Genomic DNA, 12,346 nt, shown 5'->3' with positions numbered 1-12,346 from the left:
TGTGAACTTTGTGACTATGAGACAGGGATAGCTGTACAGGCAGGGATAGCTAGGGATAACCTTTATTTAGGGGGGAATGTTATTAAAAATAACTTTTTGGGGCTCTATCGGGTGTGTAATTGTGATTTTTGTGAGATAAACTTTTTCCCATAGGGATGCATTGGCCAGCGCTGATTGGCCGAATTCCGTACTCTGGCCAATCAGTGCTGGCCAATGCATTCTATTAGCTTGATGAAGCAGAGTGTGCACAAGGGTTCAAGCGCACCCTCGGCTCTGATGTAGCAGAGCTGAGGCTGCACAAGGGTTCAAGCGCACCCTCGGCTCTGATGTAGGAGAGCCGAGGGTGCACTTGAACCCTTGTGCACCCTCGGCTCTGCTACATCAGAGCCGAGGGTGCGCTTGAACCCTTGTGCACACTCTGCTTCATCAAGCTAATAGAATGCATTGGCCAGCGCTGATTGGCCAGAGTACGGAATTCGGCCAATCAGCGCTGGCTCTGCTGGAGGAGGCGGAGTCTAAGATCGCTCCACACCAGTCTCCATTCAGGTCCGACCTTAGACTCTGCCTCCTCCAGCAGAGCCAGCGCTGATTGGCCGAATTCCGTACTCTGGCCAATCAGCACTGGCTAATGCATTGTATTGGCGTGATGAAGCAGTGCTGAATGTGTGTGCTTAGCACACACATTCAGCTCTACTTCATCGGGCTAATAGAATGCATTGGCCAGCGCTGATTGGCCAGAGTACGGAATTCGGCCAATCAGCGCTGGCTCTGCTGGAGGAGGCGGAGTCTAAGATCGCTCCACACCAGTCTCCATTCAGGTCCGACCTTAGACTCCGCCTCCTCCAGCAGAGCCAGCGCTGATTGGCCGAATTCCGTACTCTGGCCAATCAGCACTGGCTAATGCATTGTATTGGCGTGATGAAGCAGTGCTGAATGTGTGTGCTTAGCACACACATTCAGCTCTACTTCATCGGGCTAATAGAAATGCATTGGCCAGCGCTGATTGGCCAGAGTACGGAATTCGGCCAATCAGCGCTGGCTCTGCTGGAGGAGGCGGAGTCTAAGATCGCTCCACACCAGTCTCCATTCAGGTCCGACCTTAGACTCCGCCTCCTCCAGCAGAGCCAGCGCTGATTGGCCGAATTCCGTACTCTGGCCAATCAGCACTGGCTAATGCATTGTATTGGCGTGATGAAGCAGTGCTGAATGTGTGTGCTTAGCACACACATTCAGCTCTACTTCATCGGGCTAATAGAATGCATTGGCCAATCAGCGCTGGCCAATGCATTCTATTAGCGTGAACTGAGTTTGCACAGGGGTTCTAGTGCACCCTCGGCTCTGCTACATCAGATTGCTACATCTGATGTAGCAGTGCCGAGTGTGCATCAGATGTGTAGTTGAGCAAAACTGACTCAGCACTGCTAAGTCTCTGCATTCGCATAGGAATGCATTGGCCAGCCTTCGGCCAATCAGCGCTGGCTCTGCCGGAGGAGGCGGAGTCTAAGGTCGGACCTGAATGGAGACTGGTGTGGAGCGATCTTAGACTCCGCCTCCTCCAGCAGAGCCAGCGCTGATTGGTCGAGTTCCGTACTCTGGCCAATCAGCACTGGCCAATGCATTTCTATGGGGAAAAGTTAGCTTGCGAAAATCGCAAACTGACAGGGATTTCCATGAAATAAAGTGACTTTTATGCCCCCAGACATGCTTCCCCTGCTGTCCCAGTGTCATTCCAGGGTGTTGGTATCATTTCCTGGGGTGTCATAGTGGACTTGGTGACCCTCCAGACACGAATTTGGGTTTCCCCCTTAACGAGTTTATGTTCCCCATAGACTATAATGGGGTTCGAAACCCATTCGAACACACGAACAGTGAGCGGCTGTTCGAATCGAATTTCGAACCTCGAACATTTTAGTGTTCGCTCATCTCTAGTGATGAATAGTACATATGTATTTTATGATTCATTGTGTGTTCTTGCTAAATATAATTCAGCTGGAACACTGACAGTGCCATGTAATGTTTCCAAGCAAAGTTTTATCTTTTCGGAACATTTTATTTAGCCCTTTATTACTTACGTGGCTTCAGATAAAACAAATGCATCAATACTTTTGGGATAAACTATATATTGCATATGACTTCTATCAAGAAGATTAAATAAAGGTGAACTTTACTGAACTATGGAAACTTATTGAACTGCACATAAAATATATCAGTAGTATACTCCTGTGTAAGGAATAGTTCCCTATGTCAGTCAGATTGACCCCAAATTCGTTGTACTGCTTTGTAAACTCACTAGAGACGCAGCTTTATGACAGCCTTTGTATGCTAATCCAATGAAAATATTGCTTACTGTAAGCTGCTGTTTGCGGACTTTAGCACTTTGTTTTCTTCTATTTTATTTTTATTACATATTTCTATTTGTCACTGGATGTAGGTATATTGTGAAGCTTGCATTAGGTGCCCCTTCATATTTAGTTAAAATTTTAGCAAGGAAAACTAACAAAAAACACTTTTGTCTTCTGTGATAAGATTTCACGCTGCAGCAGTATAACCAGTTGCAGAAGTTCAGGGTATCCTTTCTATATCTCTAGCTGAAAAATTTGATTTTAAAAATGTCAAAATGGTGTAAATGATATTGTTTTCTAGTCACTAACCATTCTTGAACTTTTACTTTTACGTATATGTCTTTAACTGTCTTTTTATGTTTGCTTCATTTCACTTGCCTTCAGTAAAATATTTGGAATTCCTTGATCTTTCTAGGCGATAATGCAATAAATGAGAAAACAGAAATGATCCATCTCACCCCCCTCACTGAATATGTTGGTAGAAAAGAAGATAGACAACTGGATTTCTGTGACCGATCATGTGATGAATTAGGGACTATGTTTACTGAACTTTCTGGACTGCGTGTCATTGTCAATAATCTGCTAGAAAACCTTCAGAAAGTGGTAAGTTTAACAGACTAGGTTACAGGTTAGGGCTAGTTCACACGGGGGGCAATGAGGCAGATATTGACAGCAGATTTCGCCTCAGAATCTGCCTCCATACAATGGTGGTCTATGGAGACTGCTAGCAGAAAAAAGAAGTGACATGACCATTCTTCAGGCGGATTCTGCCTGAGGAAAGCCATAGAATTGACTGGGATGCGAAAAACGCCTAGCGTTTTTTTGCAAAAAAAGCCTAGGTTTTTTTGCAAAAAACAGTGACTGAAAACGCCTAGCATTTTTTTTTTTTTTTTTACAGTCCATTCACTTTAGGGGAGGGGTTTTCTCTGGCGTTTTATGAAGCAGTTTTTACCAAAAACTGCTCCAAAAAACCGCTTCAAAGTCAAAAAACCGCTTGCTAATTAGGAAGCGTTTTTTTTCAGGACCAAAATAAGCCAGGAGGTTTTTACGTGTGAACTAACACAATAGTTTATATATTCCTATATTAGATTATTATTAGCTGTATCGTTGTCATTATTTAATGTCCAGTAATTTACATTAAAAAAAATTATATATCATAAAAAAGTATTATTTGTATATTAAAATAATATTTCTTTGTGTATTTTGTGTATTGTATGTCAACCCTCAAATGTGCAGCACCATGGTACTTTATATGGTACTCTAAAAAAAATAATAATATAATAATAATAATAATAATAAATAATAATAATTATATTTCATAAATGATTTCAGTCTGAAGAAAATCAAGAGTTATGGGAACTGATTGGCCCCAACAGAACCCTTAGGAATCAGTCAATTTGCTGGCAGGATGGCCGAGTCTTTGCAGATAATGAGAACTGGATTGTAGACAGCTGCACAAAATGCACATGTCAGGTAATATAATTATATGGTATAATTCATCACCATTGATTTTTAATTATGAAATTTCATTGTGATTTCTCTTCAGCAGCCATATAAGCAGCCTATCCTCAGACACTGAAAAGGCATCTTCCTTTCCTGGCTCTGTAACAGGAAGTGACAGGATGATCTCAAGCACCAATCTGCAACTGAATGAATTTTGTTTAGTCAACTTTTATTTATGCCTGTGCAGCTCAGCAAGCAAGACTCCATACCACATATAGCAAGCCTTGTTCTTTGATAAAGATGTGCTATAGCATCATGTTACATAGCAAAATGAGGAAGATCTACTAATACTGTCATATTATTTAGATAGTGGGCCAAAGAAAAAGGAAAAGCTTGTTGAATGTTACCATGCAAACTGGCACCTTCATCAGATACCTTATAATGGTAAAGGGGCTCTATCAGCAAACTTATGCTCTAAGAGCCCCACATATGTGTGAATAGCCTTTAGAAAGGCTATTCAGGCACCACAAATGTTATTTTAAACATCCCTCAGCGACGTCTCTTCCACGCCTTGATCTTCTGTTCTTCCGGCGTGTTACGGTCAAATCCCATGCGCGCGTAGTATCGCTCCCTCTAGAGCGCTACTGCACACGCGTTGGCATCATTTTTGTTGTAGTTCTAAGTGCCTCTTAGAACTACGCGAGCGTACTGCACATGCCTGAATAGCCCTTTTAAATGCTATTCACGTGTATGTGGGGCTCATATAGCATAATTTTGCTGATAGAGCCCCTTTAAAGCATAGTGCAATGAAGGATACTCACTCAGTGCCATCATTACCTGCATCTCCCTTTCCTTTGGTTTGCTTTCATAAGGACATGACAATCCATGCTTTCAGCAAGCAGACCTGAGCAGCAGTGGATCCACTGTAACATAATGATATAAGCTCAGCAATATTGTGCTCTGTTTTCAGATTTGATCAGGTGAGCAGATTGTATATAGCTTTTAAATATAACCAGGCAGTGTACACTATATACTACTGTGTACTGTATACTATAGAGTAGAGCTTTATATGTTTAAACCCAAGTTTAACTGAGAGGAAGGCAAAAAGCATCCTGTCAATAGAACATACCCAATTCACCATTATTTGGTAGAATATCATGTCCAGCTCTTTTTTTAAGCTGATCACACTATTACTATTACACACTGTCCACTATTACAAGTCTTGGACAGTAAGGTAAGCTTATAGCTGTAAGCAGTGACCCTGTGTTCTTTGTTAACTTATTCCGTAACAAGAACATGTAAATAAAGATATCATATCACCCTTAGATCATCTCTTCTCTAGCCTGTCTTCTTCACTGAGATCTTCAATACTGTGTATTATTTTGGTTGGTCTTTTCTAAAATGTCTCTAGTTCTCTGATGTCTTTTTTTATGAACTGGTACCAAAACTGGACAATATACTATAGATTTGGTTGCACCAGTGCTTATTAGAGGGATACAATAATAATAATTTCCTAATATAGGACACTATCCTGTTGTCTTTGGGTGCAGCAGGGTAGCATTCCATGCTATATTGTAGTTTATTATCATCAATTACCCCCAAATCCTTCTTCTTTGTAGACCAGTATCTGGCAACAAAAGACATTTGCTGATAATGCATTCTATTCATATTGTATTCTATGGTGTTTCTTTTCCCCTACCCAGAAGCATGCTACTAGGTTAATTGGGGTCCCCAAATGAAAGGGTTGATTCATGAAGTCAGTTCCTACTAGGACATATAGACTACTTATAAGGTTGTTTCCTGCTCACCAACAGCCAGAGTGGAGACTTGTGTTTTAGGAGAACGGTAACAACATAGTCTTTTTAACAGAGTATACAGTACAGATTGTTTTAGAATTAGAATTTTTGTTTTCTTTTGTATCTTTTGGCATTTGATTACCATATTTGTAATTTTTTAACGTGCAATTTTAATTTTCTTATACAGAGTTCAAAAACTGTTTGCCACCAGATAACATGCCCAACCGTGCACTGTGACAGTCCATCATTTGTGGAAGGAGAGTGTTGCCCTGTCTGTGTGCGTAAGTATCAATAGTTTAAAGAAGCATTCCAGGAAAACCATCTTTTTCCATCATCTGATATCACATTCAAGGCTTCTATTATGTATACTTGACTTCTTTCCCTGCCATCTATTTCCTCTACTCCTCTTGATCAGACATTGTCGTAGCTTTTATATTTTTATTTTTATTTGTTCTGCTGTCAACCACATGGTGCATCAACATAGCATAATATAGACAGCTGGATACAGTACTATATCTACCCGCTGTGGGTAATTATCCTTATTTCTCTATTCTCCTCAATAATCTAAGAGGCTATAAATATACAGGTAGTATATAAAGGTAGTCAGGGATCTGTGCATTATTCCATGTTCATTTATCTGGTCAGAGTGACAGTCACATGATTTTTCTGAAGAGAAGTATTCACATAGAAAGGAGTATCTAAATGAGGTGATACTGGCTGAATTCTATATGTTGGGGGATTAGGTACATATTGAATGGGGAAAAAAATGACCGGAGTGAACATTGCTGTTTTATATACTTTTCGTAATATATTTAAAATAAATAATAATTTTTTATTGAACTTTTTGTTGAAAATGCTAATAAAATATTATTTTGAATTCAAAACATAATTTCCAATATTCAATTGGTTATTATACTTTGGCTTTTGATAGTATCTGATAGTGAAGCTGGCTGGTCTCCATGGTCTGAATGGACAGAATGCTCTGTAACTTGTGGCTCTGGAACTCAACAACGTGGAAGGTCATGTGATGCTACCATTAGTACATGCACTGGTTCATCCATCCAAACAAGGACATGCAGTCTGGGAAAATGTGACAACCGCAGTAAGTGCAGACTAATGCCTACTCTTACAATATGATCTTTTTTCCTTTATTTGTTAAAATACATTGTTTTCTTCTTTTTTTTTTTGTGAAGTACGACAAGATGGTGGTTGGAGTCACTGGTCACCGTGGTCAGCTTGTTCTGTAACCTGCGGAGTTGGTAATATTACTCGTATACGTTTGTGCAATTCTCCCAAGCCACAGCTTGGTGGCAAAAACTGCACTGGAACTGGACGTGAAACAAAAGATTGTGAAGGAGTTCCATGCCCAAGTATGTGTGTATATGTACATTTTAACCAAAAATATAACTTACACTCTGGAAATATCAGTTGTGGGTGGCCACATATTTCCATGTATAAAATGCAGTTCTGCATACAATGAAATGTATAACACAATTTTACCCTAACTGTAGAACTAGATATCATAATGTTCTTGCTTATCACATCATTCAGCTATCATAGTAAAAATTAACTCTCAATTGTTATTCGCCTTATTTCAGTTAACGGTAAATGGGGACCTTGGTCGCCATGGTCTAGTTGCACAGTGAGCTGTGGAGGAGGTCTACGAGAGAGGTCTCGTATGTGTAATAACCCAAGGCCACAATATGGAGGAAAGAAATGTGGAGGAGATACTAAAGAAAAAGAAATGTGTAACAAGCAAGACTGTCCTATAGGTGAGACACATTGTAATAAGAAAACATGTATTTATTGTTACTAATTATTAGTGAGCTTGTATAATTAAAGAATAGGCTATATAAAGTCACCTATGTAACCTCAGACTGATGCTTCAGACCTTAACTGGGCATTTTTAGGGCGCTGTGTTAAGTGTCATAGTTAAAGTTTCCTACTTAAATCTATTTTCAAATGTTTTACATCTGTACATAGCCACACTGTTCTTCATCTCTTCTCCTAGCTTTGGTCTTTCAGATGAGTGCAGGGAAGCAGGGGAAATTGAGCATGATGTGGACAATGTGTTCAACTTCCTGTCATGGAGAGAACTCTACAGTGATTTATAGTTGAACAGTTCTCTCTTACTATCTGCCCAACAATAATCTAATTTATTTTACTTATATAGCACCAACATATTCCACAGTGCTTTTACAGATATTGTCATCAGTCCCTGTCCCAAATAGGGCTCACAATTTAAATCTCTATTGGGGCTACATGGTGGCTCAGTGGTTAGCACTGCAGCCTTGCAGTGCTGGAGTCCCGTGTTCAAATCCCACCAGGAACAGCATCTGCAAGGAGTTTGTATGTTTTCCCTGTATTTGAACGGTTTTTCTCCCATTCTATAAAGACATACTGGTAGGAGAAAAAAAAGCACATTTGCCTAAAACTTTTGCACTGTACCATACTCTGTGTCTGAGTAATACTTTTAGAGCCCAAATGTATTGTGAACCTAGCCTAACTGGAGAAAATGCGTCATATTTCATAGGTTTTTTTTTTTACAGTAAACACCATGCCCTGTCATTTAATCCATCTGCTTTATATAAAACTTAGCAAGGGGCTAAACTTGCTAAAGAAAACATAAAGAAAGTATTTTAATAATTCTCAAAGTTATGAGTGGATTCTCATTAACTTCTGTGCATGTATGGGAGAGCAGAGATCTGCAACAGCTGCTTTTCTGTATCCCTGAAAGAATATGCTTAAAATGAAGGTTTTGTGTGCATTCTGAAGAATGTCTGCCATTGTGCACACCAGATTGTAAATAACAATATTATAGTTTAAGCTTTACTGCAATTTCCTGGAAATTCCCAGAGATGATTTTCTGAACTTGAAGTCAAACCCAAAGATTTGGACTACTAGGAATGTCAGATGTGGTAACTGAAAAGTTCTTTCTGTGAAAGCTAATAAGGAAATGAGGATAATACTAAGCTTAAGGGCAGACACTTTATATGTTCTGCATGTAATGTAACACCTTCATAATCAATAGAACTTGGCATACTTGCTGTATGTCATATTAAAATGTTAATGGTTGATGACAACACAAATTTTGCAATGACTAGTTTTGAAATAATATTTCATGACATGGTCACAAAGGCATATTTCTATTTATTACATCAGCAACCCCCAACTGAGGTGCCTTGAAAAAGTGCCAGGGAGTCGTGTTTGGAAGATGACCGCATGCCTTCATGCAACATTGTATGCGTTTTATGCCCTATGGTAGAAAGCGGTGTAGTCAGTAGAATAATATAATAAAACATTTTTTCCATTAATATCATTTTTAGTAAAATCTGTGTAGAAATTGTAAGAATAGTTTATTCTCAGTCTGTTCATGAATTCTTGCAGTAGATTTGCTGACTGTCATGGGTGTCATTGAATTTAGTTTTGCAGTTTTTGTATCTTTGGTGGTGTTTTACTGTGTTGGAAAGGGCTTATTTAATGCTTTGCATTTATTCAACCACTTCAGTATTTTAAGTCTAAGGCTGAGTGCACACATGGTTTTTTGGTCCGGAAACTGAGGCGGAAACGGGTAGCAGTGTATCGGCATCCACTCCCGCTCTCCTCTCCGGATTAGGCCCAATGAATGGGCCTAGTCAGGAGGAGGGAGTGTCTTCAGGCGGATTCGCGAGGCGAATCGGCCTGAAAAATGAGCATGTCCGTTCTTTTTTCCAGGATCCGGAACAAACGGCTTTCAATGGGATTGATTTCAATGGGAGCCGTCTTTTTGGTCAGGATTTTGAGGCGAATTCAGCCTAAAAAATCTGACCAAAAAACTCTGTGTTAAAGCAGCCTAATTTATAAATTTTCAGCCTTCTTTTAGGTATTTAGTCTTTTTTTTTTTTCTATAAAAAACAGTGTATATGCACAGTACAGCCTTGTTTTAGCATTTGGCATGGAGGACTTGCATGCTTCGCAAATGATCATAAGATACTGTACACACACAATATACTAACCTGTAATAAATTACTATGGCTATTAACACAGTGAACCTTACTACATATTATGACAAATCCAATTAAACAAAACCAATAACAATGTGTACAAGCGATGATAAAATAATAATTTATAATAGTTTATCCTAATCAGTGCGCTTTTGAGTCGCTGGTCAAACAATTGCTATAAAGACTGTCAGTCACTAATTTTGGGACTCTTACTCCTCCAAGTCATATCAAAGCTTCATAGCCTTTCCTTATAGACATGATATTTTGGTTTGACTTTACCAAGTCATGACACAAAGCTTCTTAACCGTTTTTCTTGCTTAGTAGAATAATAGAGCTGTGCTGTGATATAACATGTACAGAAGCAGAGCCTGCTACTTTTCTGATGGTTTCCAGATGTATTATACAGCAAGAACCAGGCACTGTATGCTGGAGTTGGAGAGAACTCACAAGGGTCACCGGATTCCAGGGGGTTGACATGGCAGCCATGAGGCCTATCAACAAATTTCTGGCTGTCATGTGCAGAAGTGCATTAAGGCCTGCCAGGACCTAATACACCATTACAGTTATATACAATATACTGCAGTATATTATACAGGAGGAGATCATACAATCCCATGTTTAAGTTCCCTTGTAGGACAGTAAAAAATAAGACCAGTAGTGTAAAGGAAAATAACAAATAAATCTTAATAAAATAAAAAAATTCCATATCCAATATAAATATATTAACAGAAAAATGTAGGTAAAGCCGCGTGTATAAAAGTCCAAACCCTCATATATACTGTTATTTATACAAAACGGTGAAATTAAACACAATGCACAAATTTATATTTTTGGTCACCATGCCTCCCATAAAAAAATTAATAAAATTTGATCAAAAAGTAGTAAGTACTAGAGTTTTGGTTAGATTTTGGGTTGGAGACGGAGTCAGAAAACTGCTACCAACTCTGGCTTCAAATTAAATTATTCATTATTTTTAATTATATTATTCAGTTATTGGCATTGTATAATTAATTAAATGCATACTTGGCTAATAATTTCCCCTGTACTAAAATGGTGATCATTGTTTATTATACGTATTTTCTATGTAAACCAATATCACATGATCTGAGGATGGGAATATCATTATTTAGCTATCCAGCAATATTTCTTCTCATCTGCCCTCTAGAACCCCTTAATGCTAGGTTCACACCTGCATGGTTTCCATTCACCATCGACTATAATAGGGTTTTAATCTTTTTAACTGAAATCACAAGACAAAAAAGTCGAGCTTGTAGGACTTTTTCATCCGGCAAGTGACCTGTAATTTACTGTATGTTATATAACATCATTGTTTAAAGTTAGCCTTGGGGAAAGAGATTGAATGATAAGGTCTGGCTTGTGAAAACGTTTCTCTCAGGATAGGATTTCTGGGGTTATATTGAATTGTAACACGGTAAGATATGACATGGTTATTGCTTTAAAATGATCTGACATATATAAGCTAAAAGTGTCTTACTAGTCATCCCCTTAGGATTTTAGCAAAATAGTGGCAGTCTGATATCTACAGTGTATATTATGATTAGCGCAGGAATATATACACTTGTATTTTACATTTGGTTATACTTTGACCTTTTCTTTATTCTTTGTTAATATTTAACCAGATGGATGCTTATCTAATCCTTGCTTTCCTGGAGCTGAATGCAGTAGCTATCCTGATGGATCCTGGTCATGTGGCGCTTGCCCTGATGGATATCTTGGGAATGGAACATTTTGTGAAGATCTTGATGAGGTATAATGTAGCTTAAAACTGGAATAAATGCCGGTGACAGATTTGTTGTTTGAAGTTTTAATAACGATTCCCTTTTACCTGTAGTGTGCACTGGTTTCTGATGCCTGCTTCAGATTGGGAGGTGTCCATCGCTGTGTGAACACAGATCCAGGTTTCCACTGCCTGCCATGCCCCCCACGTTATAAAGGAAGTCAGCCATTTGGTGTTGGATTAGAAGTTGCCAGGAAAGACAAGCAAGTAAGTTGTTTTAAAATAGTATTAATTTAATGACTGGTATTCCCAAGGTAAGGCTGTAGACAAGATGTTAGTTAAAATGTATGCTGATGCTTGCACATTGTATAGAATTCTCTCACAGTTTCCTTCTGCTTACCATTGGGACAGTGAGAGGAGGTTGTAGCAGTTCTCCATTATGAGGTCAGATTGCCTTGTTTTGGGTAGCTGACATGCTGTCATTAATCTTCCCTCCATGTTTTCAACCTCCTTTGAGGAATGCTAATGAATAGCATCTGTCATAACAATATCAAGCTGTACATATTTACTATGGAGAGTGACAGGTCTGTAGTGGAATGCATAGAGCAGTGCTTGTTGGCAGAGACAGGAATGTGGACAGTTTAAGTAACCTAATTTAGTTAGCGTTTTTAATGTTTAGTTTGCAACTAAGTAGCCAGTGGGGAAATTGTCTGGAAAAAAATTCTTAATTTATTTTTATTTTATTTTTTTATTTACATTTAAAATTTAATATATACAAAAATAATAAAGCTATATATTTCTGCAGGAATGTGAACCAATAAACCCATGTAAGGACAAAACGCACAACTGCCATAAGAACGCCGAATGTATTTACATTGGTCACTTTAGTGAACCATCCTTCAAGTGTGAATGTCAGACTGGATATGCCGGTGATGGCATAATCTGTGGGGAAGATTCTGATCTGGATGGATGGCCTAATACTAATCTTATTTGTGCTGCCAATGCTACTTATCATTGTATAAAGGTGAGAAAAGTATACAGATG

At 38.8% G+C, this 12,346-nt stretch overlaps 1 protein-coding gene across 1 annotated transcript in view; it reads left to right on the top strand.

Moving 5' to 3' along the window:
• The window catches only part of THBS2 (thrombospondin 2), a 52,805-nt gene that overhangs the window by 21,433 nt on the left and 19,026 nt on the right, over positions 1-12,346 (top strand). The window contains exons 5-13 of the mRNA XM_075267662.1: positions 2,758-2,945; positions 3,675-3,815; positions 5,769-5,862; positions 6,513-6,683; positions 6,775-6,951; positions 7,180-7,353; positions 11,205-11,332; positions 11,417-11,569; positions 12,108-12,326. Coding sequence (XP_075123763.1) covers positions 2,758-2,945; positions 3,675-3,815; positions 5,769-5,862; positions 6,513-6,683; positions 6,775-6,951; positions 7,180-7,353; positions 11,205-11,332; positions 11,417-11,569; positions 12,108-12,326 — 1,445 coding nt within the window. The remainder of the gene's footprint in view (positions 1-2,757; positions 2,946-3,674; positions 3,816-5,768; positions 5,863-6,512; positions 6,684-6,774; positions 6,952-7,179; positions 7,354-11,204; positions 11,333-11,416; positions 11,570-12,107; positions 12,327-12,346) is intronic.

The sequence above is a fragment of the Leptodactylus fuscus genome, chromosome 3 (genome assembly GCF_031893055.1).
Source record: "Leptodactylus fuscus isolate aLepFus1 chromosome 3, aLepFus1.hap2, whole genome shotgun sequence".
In the NCBI taxonomy this organism is placed as follows: domain Eukaryota; kingdom Metazoa; phylum Chordata; class Amphibia; order Anura; family Leptodactylidae; genus Leptodactylus; species Leptodactylus fuscus.
The sequence above is the reverse complement of the archived record's forward strand: the minus strand, read 5'-3'. Positions and strand labels throughout refer to the sequence as shown.